Genomic DNA, 13,588 nt, shown 5'->3' with positions numbered 1-13,588 from the left:
GAGGAGGAGGAGGTGGGGGAAGAGGAGGTGGGGGAGGAGGAGGAGGAGGAGGAGGGGCAGACTTTACACTAGGGGATACATTTAGTTTTCTTCCGCCTTCTGATGATGATGATGCTATGTCAACCATTGAGACGTTGACATCTACACCCTTCCTACTGGACAAATTTCTAACATTAGAAGGGTTCTTTCCGTCGTCAATGCCATATTCATCCCTTCTAGAATTTCCTAATTGAACAACCTTCCTTGTACCTGAAGAAAAAAAAAATTAACATGGAACCTTTGATTGATTCAAGTGTAATGTTTCACAACCATGTGTAACTGGACAATAGAAGAATTTAAACTGACTCAAGTCTTCAAGAAATTGATTTGGCAACTTAAGAGTTTGCTCTTCACTCTTCAGGTTTCATACATTATAAAGAAAATATAGTATATATTTCACACTGTCATATCATAAACTGTCACGACTGATAAGTTTATCAAGTTCAACGAAAACCACTGTTGAAGACATTATTAAAATCATGTAGAAAGAAAGAACAAGAGCATACCGCCAGTATAATCATCCGAGGTTAATACGAGCAAAGGCCTGTCATCCCTATCACTTCTCTTCTTTTTGGTCTCACGATAGCATAGGAACAAGCCTATCAAGATTACGACACCTGATAAAGTGGTAGCTAAAATAATTGTTTTCTTCTTTTTGTCATTAGCGCTAGATGTTGGAGGAGCAGGAGTCTGTACTGTAGGTTTAGATTTTTTGGGAGGAGAACGAGCTATACCGGGTGGAGGTGGAAATGGAGCAAACATATCTTTTGGGAGTAGTAAATCCGTTTTTTTGGGAGTTGAAGGTGGTGGTGATGGTGGAGAAGTGGCTGGTGTTGGTGCACGACTTGGTGATGGAGAACTGGCTGGTGTTGTACCATTACTTGATGATAATGGAGAACTGGCTGGTGTAGGAGAAGGACTTGGTGCCTTTTCTTTGTTTGGTGAATCAGCAAGCAAGTTTCTTCCATGGCCTCTTTCCACACCCAAGGTTGATCCAGAATGCTCTGTTGACAAATATCTAGAGCTACGCTTTTCTGAAACAGGACTATTACTAGTTCTTTTGCCGTCTAAAGTTTTTCTTTTTATATTAAGTGGCAGAGAATTAGTTTCTCTGTTTATGTTACTTTTTATACTTTTTATGTCACCACTCCCTTCCAGAGGATGCAAGTCAATTTTCCTGTCTATCAATTGTTTCCTGCAGGGTTTACCCTCATTTTCTACCTGTATCAACCAAATAAGATAATAGCACCATTCAGAGTAGTGTGAAACATTAACCAATATGCCTTCATTTAAAAAAAAGAAAAGAAAAGACTAACTAATATGTCTACAGCAAGCTTCCAGTTTCCATATAATTTACTATAGTTTCACTAGAAATTTTACACAATCTATCACTGTCATGCTTTATAAAAATTGACGTAATAAGGCATGTTCCTTCATTCAATCAATATGTGTAATCAAAAGCAGTCTTTTAAACACAATTGGATCATCTTTTGTGTGTTGTATTCCTGTAAAATAAAATGGTATGAGCATTCTTGGTTTTCTTACAATTTTTAAGATAACAAACAACAGTAATGGACTTAAAAGTGTTTCATTTCTTCTATAATCCAATTTCAATATGCAGAGGCGAAATGGTGGTATTTAACAAATTTGCCTATATAGAATAAGAAGATGGCCATTTTGTACTCAGCATCATTTACTGAATCACATAATCACAGGCTGATATTAAGGTATTCTTTAAACAAAAACATGCATCCATAGTTTTCTTAAAATTACGCTGGGAGATCCTTTTATGTGATACTACTTTTTAGTCCTTGAATTCAAATGAATCGATTTCTTCATTTTGGATTCTTTCTTTGGAAAACAGATGGAAAGACTATATATAAGCTTCACGAATAGTATCATAGTAATGGGTGAAGTAAAGATGGAAAGACTATATATGAAGTGAGATCATAGACCCTCTGTATGAACTTTGATATACAAACAGGTAACTCTATGCAGCCAAGTAATCTCAATAATAAGCATGTAGTTAGCAAGCTTGAGTCAGCCTAATATACATGTAAAACCAGGGGCAGTTCTACATAACCACGACACAAAAACACAGAATTACCAACCAAATTAGCCAATTGCTATGAAACCAAACAGAAAAATATGGTAGTCAAAATCAAAACCACTATTTGGTAACAAATTAAAAAGGGTCATTAAACATTTATTCAGAACAGAAAGAAGAATCATGAACAAACAAAAAACCAGACAAGAAATCCAAAGAAGAAACAACAAAGAAAGGACACAAAATAAAGAAAAAACGATACCTTCAATCTATGAACATAAATGAATGATGCCCCTCCACCAACTCTAGAAGACTCGTCTTCCTTTCCCCCTTTCCCCTCTGAACCCCCTTGGGCCAACGCACAAAGGAGAATGACATAAACAACAGCATAATTGGGTCTTGTCAATTCCATTATATTTTTCAACTTCATCAACCCGAACGCAAAATTCCCGTCTCATCTCTCATTGAACATGAGTCCTCCCAAGTTTTCAAAACGAACAAAGCCAACACCTTGCCAAAAGCTTCCGTGCCTTCCAAAAGAATAAATACAACAATATATCGCTCGTTCCAAACTTCGTGATCGCTCAACTTTTCCACAAACCCACGAAGGTGGGAGTTTGGAAATTCAACTGTATGATATCCCGGGAATCAGGTTGGAACGAGAGACAATATACAAAATATGAAGAAGCTGAACAATGGGTTGGTATTTGATGAGATAAAATATACGAATAACGCACGTTGTGGAAGAACCAATCAAATGAACGTTACGTACGTGAGAGTCATGCAAAGGTATAACAAGGGTTGAATCCACGTTGAAAATTTGATTTTTTTTTTCTTGTTTTTGATTTTGTCTTTTTCTTTTTTTGGTTTTGGTGAAATTCTATAGAATTGCAATACCAGTACAAGAATTTGCGTCTCTGGGAATTTTGATCATTGGAAAGTTTGTTTCTTGTACTGGGTGTGGGAGGAGGCGTCAGAGGAGAGAGAAAGACAACGATGCATTGAAAGTCCTAATAGGGACGTGGGGAGAACAATGTGGGACCCCTTCTTTTGCTTTCCTACTCTCCAACTATGTCTTTTTACTCTCCTTTCTTTATAGCAAAATTCTTCTTTATATGCTTCTTCCACCACATTAATTTTTTTTTTTTTATTTTATCGTCCCTCTACTCACCTTATTTATCATCGTTGTCGTTACTCAGCGCGTTTGTTTCTGTTTTTCTTTAAAGTTTTCTTTAAGCAATTTTTTGTTATGTTTTAATCTAATCTACTTATTTAAAAAATAACTAGTTTTGACTTATTTTAATGAGAAAGTGATGCTTTTAAATTATTTATTTTAAATTTAAACAAACTGATTTATAATGTTGAATAAGTTTGGTTAAATTTGAAATAACTATTTCCGAAATAAGTAATTTAAATTTCTTTAAATAATGCAGTTGTTTAAAATACAGATAACTTCTATTTTTTAAAACAAACAGTTCAAACAAAACGTTAAAAGTAGAAATTTATTTGTTTTTATCAAAAAAAACTTTCTTTTTCCAAGAGTAATTGCAAACAAACAATAATTCTTGTTTTTTTTTTTAAAAAAAAAAAAAAGAGCAAACCAACTCACCTATAGTATGAACGCAAAGAAAAGAGTTTATATTTATCATGAGTTATTCTAAAGTCATAGATTATTTACTTTCCTTCACTATCTAATATTCTTTCATTAAATTCAGAGAATCAGGGTCCCATCTAGAAACCATTACAATTGATATGCATTAAACCCTTTAATCATACCAGTTTCCAATATCTCTAATTAATGAATATCCATAGGCACAATTTTATTTTTATTTTTTTGCCATTTGTAATCTTACCTAATCAACATTAACAATATGAAAACAAAAAGAATGACTACAAAAAGTAAAAAAATGAAATTTATAATATGAAAAAATTACTCTTTAGTCTCAAAACAATAGTCGTTTGCTTTCTCCCTACTCATCTTGAGATTCATTAACAAGTAGGCAAAATTTGGCTTTATTTTGCATGTTTTATTTTTAACCATCTTGTCCTAAACATTTAGTATAGTCTTGAGAATATATGTATCCAAGTAGTTTGATCATAACCAACAATATTATGATTTGATAGATTATTCATTTCATCTAAGTGTATGAATAAAATAAAGATTATGCAATAAGATTGTTTATAAGATCTTCACATAAGTTGTATGACGCATCAATGGACAAAAAACTTAAAGTAAAATGCATTACAAATAATTTGAGTATAAAGCCTTTGAGAGTTTTCTTCTTGTACTTCAAACAATTTTTTTAGTTATATAACCAAGAGTAACACTTGAAGAATATATATACCGTATAAAGTAAAATAACTTCACATTTTTTTCTTTTAATTTTAGAGAGAGATAAATTAGATAAACATGAATTATTTTTCTGTATCTATCGTGTAAGAAAAAAGTAAAAATAAAAATATTTGTGTAATCATAATTTTGTAATTAAAAAGTTTCCTGAAAGAGAATAAGAGGTAACACCTATTAAATAATTCAATATCCTATTTTGATTTTATAGAAAAAAGAAAAAGATGTTCTTCTTTCTATTAAATAATTCAATATCTGTCAAGTGTTTATTACATAATTTATTATATGTTTATACTATGTTTTCTTTTCATATCAAAAGCAAAATTTCCAAGTCAACCTTTTACTCTTTATCTTCTACTTAATAAAAAGTTTTATATTCTATTAAATAATCTTTTTAAAGTCAACCCACTATTTCGTCAATCTTTTTGAATTTTAAGATAATTTCCCTATCTTTTTAGTGCAAACTTTTATTATTTTACCTCAAACTATATGCTTGAAAAGTTAGTAAAAAAAAAAAAGAATGCTATCAATCTTTAAGTTTAGAATTTTGTGACGAAACTTCTGAAGTTTGAGTCTGAGTAGTAGGTAAAGATAATAATTAAAATTAAATATGTTTTTTTCCTAAACTATGAAGTTATTTTGATTTTAGTTTTTTTTTTCAATTAAAAATACATTTTAGTCAAGAAAACTTTTGATTTCAGTTCCTGAATTGGTTAATGTCTAGTCATTTTCGCTTCGTTTCTGTTTCCACGTGGAAAACTTTTTGCCGACATATGTTAAAATTTAAACTTTCTGTTAAAATTTTTTTTGAAATTGCCATCTAAATTTAGGGATTTTTAGAAATGAAATAGGTGTTGCATTTTGCATCTCGCTGGGAAAACCCTCGTTGTTGGTACTCCTCAAACCCTATCACTTTCTTTCTCTATCTCTCTTCCCCGCATTAAGTAATTGATCATTTTTCTTTATTTCCCCTAATTGCAGATGCGAGCATATGGATGGTGTTGTTTATGAGAGCGATGCGCGACGAGAAGGGGGAAATGGTTCGCAACGCCCATTTGCTGGGATTTTTCCGACGCATTTGCAAGCTTCTATTCCTCCACACTAAACTGGTCTTCGTCTCCGACGGCGGGACCCCATCCTCAAGCGCCGCACCGTCATTGCCCGCCGCCGACAGCGCGAAAACGCTGGAGCTAAAGTCCGCAAAACTGCGGAGAAATTGTTGCTCAATCATGTACGATCGTTTTGTTGCCAAGTGTGAAAACTATGATCACTTTTTTGTCCCTATTTTGGTGATTTAATTGGTTGTTCCGATAGAAGGAAAAAAAAAAAAAAAGGTCAATTCGCTTTGAAGTAGAAGAGTGTTGGAGGGATTAGAATCGAGAGCAGTTTATTTATTCAATTGTCGGGTATTTCCATTCTTTGATTCACCTCCATGAGTGACAAAGAACAAAAACTCTTCATCCATTGAGATCTCCTCTTCGCTAAAAAAGCAAATTTTACCGATGGTGGAATTAATTTTGCATTTAAAATGTAAACACAAGTTTCAAAGGTGGCTAGATGTTAGGCAGTTTATCAGGTTTTTTAAAGGTATTAGGTTTCAGGATTGAAATCAAAATTTTCTTAAAATAGATGATTAAAATTTATCTTATTTTTTGACTAAAATCGAAATGGTTTAATATTTCAGGATTAGAAAGATATTTAACCTGTTAATTATTATTCTGTCTTTTTTTTTTTCATAATTGAAAAAAAAAAACTTTTGACTTGTGATTCTCAGTATAATACAACTGCATCTATATTTTTATAACCAAATCAGCACATAAACCAACACTGACTACAACAAAATTGCTGACCCGCCTCTGAATACATAAAAGTCCTTTTGCATTATATTTTATATCTCACTAATAATACTTTCTTTATTAGACATGAAACAGTGCTATTAAGTCATCAAAGCAAAATAAAAGTACAAATAATAGTATTAATATTACAAGTACATTTGATAGGTATCAAATGGGGATGTAGCTCAGATGGTAGAGCGCTCGCTTAGCATGCGAGAGGTACGGGGATCGATACCCCGCATCTCCAAATATGAATGATTGTTTTCCATTTTTTTTTTTTATTTTATTCAACAATCCTTCACTAATATTCCAGTACTTGCCACTGGTACTCTTGTGTTGATTCATGGAAGAACATCCTGAATCTCAATGTCACTACTCAAGACTACAGCTCTTCTTTCCAAACCTTGTTCCACCACCACCCTTAATTCTCTACAATGTGGAAGCTTGCTGCAATCACTCTCTAATTCCAAATCCTTAACCCAAGCCCAGCAACTCCACGCACACGTCACCACCGACGGCAACCTCCGCCACAACACCTATCTCGCCACCAAGCTCGCCGCATGTTACGCCGCCTGCGGCCACATGTCCCATGCCCAACTCATCTTCGACCAAATTGTGCTAAAGAATTCGTTTCTCTGGAACTCTATGATCAGGGGCTACGCCTGCAACCACTCTCCCGCTAAGTCCCTTGTTCTCTACCGTGAAATGTTGCGTTTAGGACAGAAGCCTGACAATTTCACCTACCCTTTTGTCCTGAAGGCCTGTGGGGACCTTCTGCTTCGCGGAATTGGTAGAAAGGTTCACGCTTCGGTGGTGGTTGGTGGGTTGGAGGAGGATGTTTACGTGGGGAACTCGATACTTTCGATGTACTTAAAGTTTGGTGACGTGGCAGCTGCGCAGGTGGTGTTTGATAAAATGCCTGTGAGGGACTTGACTTCTTGGAACACCATGGTGTCGGGGTGTGTGAAGAATGGCGAGACTCGGGGAGCTTTTGAGATTTTTGGGGAGATGAGGAGGGTTGGTTTTGTGGGAGATGGGACCACCTTGCTTGCTCTTCTCTCCGCTTGCGGGGATGTTATGGATTTGAAGGTGGGGAAAGAGATTCATGGTTATGTTATCAGAAATGGTGGGAATGGGAGAGTGAATAATGGGTTTTTAGAGAATTCAATTATAGACATGTACTGCAATTGTGAGTCTATGTCTTGTGCAAGGAAGTTGTTTGAAGGGTTGATAGTGAAGGATGTTGTGTCGTGGAATTCTTTGATATCCGGGTATGAGAAACGTGGGGATGCTTTTGAAGTTCTTGAGCTTTTTGGTCGGATGGTTGAGGGAAGTGAAGTGCCAGATGAGGTGACCGTAATTTCAGTGCTCGGAGCTTGTAATCAAATCTCGGCTTTGCGGTTGGGCACGTCTGTTCATTCATATGTTGTTAAGAGGGGCTATGGAGTGAATGTAGCTGTTGGAACTGCGCTTATTGGCATGTATGCTAACTGTGGGAGTTTAATTTGTGCGAGTTGTGTGTTTGATGAGATGCCTGAGAAAAATTTGGCTGTTTCGACCGTTATGGTTACTGGCTTTGGAATTCATGGGAGAGGAAGAGAGGCCGTCTCCATTTTCTACGAAATGTTAGGTACAAATGTAATTCCAGATGAGGGCATTTTCACTGCAGTTTTATCTGCTTGTAGTCATTCTGGATTAGTGGATGAGGGTAAAGAAATTTTCTATAAAATTACTAGAGACTATAATGTAGACCCTGGACCCACTCATTATTCATGTTTAGTGGATCTACTTGGCAGAGCAGGGTACTTAGATGAAGCATATGAAGTTATAGAGAGTATGAAATTAGAACCCAATGAGGATGTCTGGACTGCTCTTCTTTCAGCATGCAGATTGCATCGGAATGTCAAATTAGCAGAGATCTCGGCACAGAAGCTTTTTGAATTGAATCCAAATGGAGCGAGTGGCTATGTTTGCCTTTCCAACATCTATGCTGCTGAGAGACGGTGGAAAGATGTAGAAAATGTGAGGGCATTAGTGAAAAAAGGCAGATTGAAGAAAGCACCTAGTTACAGTTTTGTTGAGATAAATAAGATGTTTCATCAATTTTTTGTTGGGGATACTTCCCACCAGCAGTCGGATGATATCTATGCGAAATTGAAAGACTTGAATGCGCAGCTGAAGAAAGCTGGATACAAACCTGACACTACTTCAGTTCTTTTCGATGTTGAGGAGGAAATAAAGGAGAAAATGCTTTGGAATCATAGCGAGAGGTTGGCTCTTGCTTTTGCCCTTATTAGCACTGCTCCGGGAACCACAATCAGGATAACCAAGAATCTTCGTGTGTGTGGAGATTGCCACACAGTAATGAAAATGATCTCTAAGCTCACAAATCGGGTGATTATTATGCGAGATATAAATAGGTTCCACCATTTTAGAGATGGCTTATGCTCATGTGGTGGATATTGGTGAGCTGATGGAAGTTTGATGAAATAGTAGATAAAATTCAAATAAAAATACAAAATTTTGGTCCATGGAAATTTGATAGCTAGAAAAGGAAGCTACTTACGAAAGGAAATTGCTATACAAAATGTGGCATCATCAGTTCGCCATTAGCATTGCAGATGAAACAGCACCGTACCCGTGATCTGAAGTGTCTTGTTTTGCCTCAAAGCCCCAATACCTGGAGATTCTTTCTAACTATAAAAGAAGCTCAATCAGTACTTGTGTACACGAGAAATCAACACCCTCCTTGCTGTTGTACCGAGCATGTCAAACTCACATTCAACCAGACGTCATACCTTAACATCCCAACTGTTTTGTCTTGTGTTAAAGTAGATGGATATGATATATTCATTACTAAATCATTTTCTGTGTGCTTCTCTAGAAGTCCTAACAACAGCCACAGCCAAGTAAGTTCTCTAATAGTTGTTATTCACAAGCAAAATGCTTTTCAAGTATAGTACTCGATTTTGGTGACAACTGAGATGGAAAGACCAAAGAATGGATGATTTTAGAATACAAGAGGTGTGTTAGGAGTAACAGACGACAGAAATGGAAAGAATGACAAAGATTGCAGTGGCATTAAAAATATGATAGCAGTGAAACATTAAAAAGAAATACAGCTTAAAAATTCTAGTACATATAACCTAAGTGAATTCAAAGTTCTATAATGAATTGCAATTGAAGGCAAAATCATCTCCATCCACCCCACCCACCTTCTTGACCAACCCGGAAATTTTAACCTTATAGTTTTTTTCAAAATATCCGTGAAGCTTTTATTTTAACTAGTTGCGCTTTCACTTCTAGAGCAAAAACTTGAGGAAGACAAGCGCTTTAAGAAAATAATGTCTTGTAAATTTTAAATAATTAGCAATGAAATATAGTCGATACATGAAATTCAATAAAACTTCAATATATATGTTTTATCAAATAGGTATGTGGTATGCCAAAGCATCATTGCGAATATGTTTGCCTGTAGTTAGAGATCGGTCTAAAGTTAATTATTCATGTGTTCTAAGCTCTAAAATATTAATTCTTATCATATGCTAGATGCTATTTCTAAATCTATTTGCCATGGAAAGCTAATTTGTAATAGGATTTTATTCCACTGGATAAGGTTCTTGTGATATAATTTACAGTTATTTGGATTGGCCCATATATTTTTTAAAATATTACGTTTGCTATAAACACTTAATCACATTTGGATAATAATAATAAGGGTCTAAGATCATACGCAGGTGTAAGTTTATCTGAAAATGTGTTGCATGAGCATATTTCAACATGTTAGAGACTGATACTTTTGGATTGCAATAAGCAGCATTGATGCAAGTTTGATAAAGTAGTTTATTAACTTTATATATAGGAATACACACATGAAAAGTACAGACGCGAGCACGACCTATATGTCTAGCTAGACATTGCTACTTCATGGCATTATTATTATTAGTACTGCTGATTTTGGTGGCTGGGTGCTTTATTTATATCCTGAACGGTATCTATTATTTCCAGCAGATTATTTAACTACTCTTAGCACCATTGGGAAATCAGCCATCAATTTTCATATCTGTCTCTGGAAGCCAGGGGAATGGCGGTATTGGTTTAGTCGCTTCAAGAAGAACCTCGATGGGAATCTTTGGTGCCGATGGCTTCAATGGAGTTATCACATGATTGTAGTTTTGAGGGTCTGCACTGTAACCCTGTAATTTTAGGGGAACAGGATTAGCAATCTTCAAGGTAGTTATGCATTTGAAGAAAGTTCACAAAATATCATCTTATAAGTACATGAATAAAGACTGCTCACCTGATCTGCATGCATCTTTAGCACAAATTTTTTGAACGTATCATAATTTGATTGTTGCAGTAGATCATCTGATAGGCGAAGATATGTCACTCCAAACATCATCAGTTTTGGAGGGCCATTTTTGTTGACGCCTTGTGGCCTTGCGTTCAGTATGATTTGGTTGTATGCTGTGGAATCATACCTTGGAAGTGCATTTTCTCCAGCCACTAGGATGTCTTCTCTCCAACCTCCACTCAGTACCTGTGCACGTGTTCATGTTTGGCAATTTAACCACTATAATACAACATCTACACTTGACATTATCTTTAAGAAACAGACCAAGCTTTTAACTAGCGAAAAATTTAACGCATTACCTGCATTACGAGCTCCTGTGGTGCACTTTTGGCCTCTGAGCTTTGTTCTGAGTCCCTCATCTCAAGACACGTAAAGTTCAAAATGGCATGATGGCGAGACAGCATTCTTGCAATGGGACGATATCCGTCTCTATCATTAAGGTTGTAATATCCAGCAGTAAGCTCAGCTGCGTGATTTTCAACTTTGTACCACCAGTGGATTCCAGATACCTGTCATCATGGTCAGAGGTTAATCATCTGATAGAAAATTAAGGAGACTGTTAATTGAGGTTCTATGAAGTTTACTTTGATCGCTAATTTGACTTTACAGCCCAGGAATGCTTTGTTGGCTTTCTCTAGGACTTGATCACCATGACTCAGCAATTTGTTTGAATACCAAGTCAAGAAGAACTTCCCTTTCTCAGTGACATACGTGCCATTTGATTTGAAGAATCCAGTAGATTCTGGAACATCATTGTACTGGCCTGCGTCATCAGGCAATTCCCATTCAGGATGGCCAGCCCTTGCTGCAGCTGCTTTGAAATCTGCCTTCAAATATTTGTCATAGCACTGCATATTGCAGAATTACGTTCTTATGATGCTTCAGTTGTTCCAATAATCAACAAATCCCAGTTTTGATGAGAAACAGCTCTGTTTTGAAAACTAAGACCAGACTCACCTGAAATTCTCCAATACCAGGAAACTGCCATCCTTGACTTTGTGGATAAGAGGGATATCTGAGCTCTCCTGCTGGGCCGAGCCCTACTTCAATATCTATAATAAGCCCAGATTCTAAAAAATCTGACATGTTTTCTCTGAAACTCTTCATGTAGTCACTGTATATCTGCATACAATAACAAGTTTAAACATGCTGTGTAATAATCAAGATCATTGTTCCTATATCTGGAGATGTAGAAGTCTGTCTGAAACATATTTAGCCTATTATTACACAATAAATTATTGCTCAATGAGGACTTGAACTCCCACATAGAATGAATATGCTTCTTTTGTTTTTTCTGAGTGGCAAGGCTGATTCAGTTTAGTCAGCATATTTTGGGAGTAGGATTTATACAAGTTAAACCTACAACAGACAAGTTCAACCTAATAGAGTGAATCAGTTTTCTTGTTTTTTAGCATGTCAGTATTAATAACACTCTACTCCTTAATTTTAATGGGAAAGATTAGATTATCAAGCAGACCAGGTCAATTCTTTTCGATGACACGCATTTATGGAAGGCAAATATACACATGATACGTTCATACATACCTTAATTGCAATTTTTCTTACGGGGTTGACAACAAGAATGGTAGTTATAAGAAAGATAATTTTAGTTCTCTTAGTTCACCTCAATGGCTGTTCTTCCATGGAATATAGGCTTATCGTCCACACCAATAGTTAGATACTCCTTGTTCCTTGTGCCTGAACGGTTGGTGTAGAAGATATCAGGATCAGATTCTCCAATGTCGAGCACCCACTTGGGAATTGGGATGTTAACTACATCTCCTACATTCCCTCCACACTGATGGAATGACATAATAGCTTGAAGTTTCAAGCCACATTCCTGAACCAGCTGAAACAAGCTCCTATAGGCTCTCCAATCATACTGCTTAGGCCCCCTCAGTTCTATGATCCCCCACCACACATCAACCATAACCCCATCAATACCTGTTGCTCTCAGCTTCAAAAGCCGTTCTTTGAGGCCATTAGGGTCTGCAAAAACATTGTCAACAGTGACAACTCCTAGCTGCAGCAGTTTGAAGATAAACAACAAAACAAGATATGATTAGCATCTATACTCGTACAAATAATAAACGGGTAGCTTAGAAACACACTAGTTCATGTGCATGACTTACTGGGAGCATGACATAAACTGGAACGTAGTTCTGTAACATGTTTCTGTCTGAAGTAACCATGTTGGTGGTTGCGTTTTTCTTTTGAAAAAGCCCGAGTTGAGAAGAGATGCTACGTAGAAGTTGCTGGTTGTCCAAGTCACGATGCAAGGGGGCTTTTATAGAAGAAAAGGAAAGAATAATGAGTAGCCAAAACAAAGCGAAAAGAATAAAGTAATATATTGGAAATTATACTTTGTCTTACAAACTTTTTATATTTATTTGATATTATTTATTATTTATTTTTTATTTCTTAGTAAAAATATAAAAAAAAATTATCTTTTTATAATTATTTTACCTTTTTATAATATATGTCAAATAAATATAAATATATATCTAAATATGTATTTACAAATATCTTATGGTACAAAATTGTTTCTCTTTATCAGATAATTTGTCTTTTTTTTTTTCTATCAATATGTGTTTTCACTTCCTTTGCCTATTATCAGAGTTTAAGCTCAGATGTGAAGTACTGTTAGGTTATTTTCTCTAACTGTTTTCGTGTATTTTATGAAAGTTAGTTAGACAATTATATTTTTAAATAGGATATTTTATGATTTGTTATAACAACTGAGTTGAGAGTTTGATTATGAGAGAAATCTTGAGTTGAAACATATGTTTTTAATGAATTTTTCAGCATATGGATGATAATGTAGTAAACACTTCAATTTATCTTTTTTAAATTTCTTTTAGTAGTTATTCATTTATTCTTTCTAGTTAAACGTCTAAGTTATTGTAAGTTCTTAATTATAATTTCTCACTCTTTTATGTGGTAGATGGTTAAATGGATTTGGGAAT

General features: G+C 35.4%; 3 protein-coding genes, 1 long non-coding RNA gene and 1 other non-coding gene across 6 annotated transcripts; 3 read left to right on the top strand and 2 right to left on the bottom strand.

The window, feature by feature from the left end:
* Position 1: 1 nt before the first annotated feature.
* On the bottom strand, positions 2 to 2,498 carry LOC106780023 (formin-like protein 5; the record flags this gene model as incomplete). Its single annotated transcript, XM_022776833.1, has 4 exons — positions 2,349 to 2,498; positions 2,094 to 2,165; positions 546 to 1,260; positions 2 to 249 (listed from the first exon to the last, which is right to left on the bottom strand). Coding segments are annotated over exons 1-4 (1,185 nt in total), but the record flags the coding sequence as incomplete, so codon positions are not given.
* Positions 2,499 to 5,242: 2,744 nt separating this feature from the next.
* Positions 5,243 to 5,897, top strand: LOC111240876. Its single transcript, XR_002666511.1, has 2 exons — positions 5,243 to 5,325; positions 5,415 to 5,897. It is a non-coding gene; the product is annotated as an uncharacterized LOC111240876 (long non-coding RNA).
* A 545-nt stretch (positions 5,898 to 6,442) lies between these two features.
* On the top strand, positions 6,443 to 6,515 carry TRNAA-AGC. Its single transcript has one exon. It is a non-coding gene; the product is annotated as a tRNA-Ala (tRNA).
* Positions 6,473 to 10,380, top strand: LOC106780022 (putative pentatricopeptide repeat-containing protein At3g11460, mitochondrial). 2 transcript variants are annotated; one of them, XM_022776831.1, is made up of 2 exons: positions 6,473 to 9,177; positions 10,280 to 10,380. In XM_022776831.1, the coding sequence occupies exon 1, from the start codon at positions 6,635 to 6,637 to the stop codon at positions 8,735 to 8,737; it is 2,103 nt and encodes a 700-aa protein (XP_022632552.1). In that variant the 5' UTR covers positions 6,473 to 6,634; the 3' UTR covers positions 8,738 to 9,177; positions 10,280 to 10,380. The 2 variants fall into 2 exon arrangements, with proteins under 2 accessions (XP_022632552.1, XP_014523744.1); XM_014668258.2 differs by lacking the exon at positions 10,280 to 10,380 and adding an exon at positions 10,131 to 10,238.
* Positions 9,532 to 12,874, bottom strand: LOC106780031 (beta-amylase). Its single transcript, XM_014668267.2, has 7 exons — positions 12,755 to 12,874; positions 12,247 to 12,645; positions 11,580 to 11,744; positions 11,207 to 11,470; positions 10,922 to 11,131; positions 10,569 to 10,808; positions 9,532 to 10,464 (listed from the first exon to the last, which is right to left on the bottom strand). The coding sequence occupies exons 1-7, from the start codon at positions 12,812 to 12,814 to the stop codon at positions 10,312 to 10,314; spliced, it is 1,491 nt and encodes a 496-aa protein (XP_014523753.1). The 5' UTR covers positions 12,815 to 12,874; the 3' UTR covers positions 9,532 to 10,311.
* Positions 12,875 to 13,588: the final 714 nt, after the last annotated feature.

Source organism: Vigna radiata, unplaced genomic scaffold (genome assembly GCF_000741045.1).
Source record: "Vigna radiata var. radiata cultivar VC1973A unplaced genomic scaffold, Vradiata_ver6 scaffold_385, whole genome shotgun sequence".
Lineage (NCBI taxonomy): Eukaryota > Viridiplantae > Streptophyta > Magnoliopsida > Fabales > Fabaceae > Vigna > Vigna radiata.
This window is presented reverse-complemented; position numbering and strand designations above follow the sequence as displayed.

What these genes read in the sequence shown, in the direction of transcription:
- LOC106780031 (XM_014668267.2), bottom strand. Translation starts at nt 12,814, where the DNA reads ATGGTTACTTCAGACAGAAACATGTTACAGAACTACGTTCCAGTTTAT. An exon ending in AAGTCAAATTAGCGATCAAA is followed by an intron (nt 11,132 to 11,206) that starts GTAAACTTCATA and finishes CCATGATGACAG; the next exon opens with GTATCTGGAATCCACTGGTG. An exon ending in CACAGGAGCTCGTAATGCAG is followed by an intron (nt 10,809 to 10,921) that starts GTAATGCGTTAA and finishes ACACGTGCACAG; the next exon opens with GTACTGAGTGGAGGTTGGAG.
- LOC106780022 (XM_022776831.1), top strand. Translation starts at nt 6,635, where the DNA reads ATGTCACTACTCAAGACTACAGCTCTTCTTTCCAAACCTTGTTCCACC.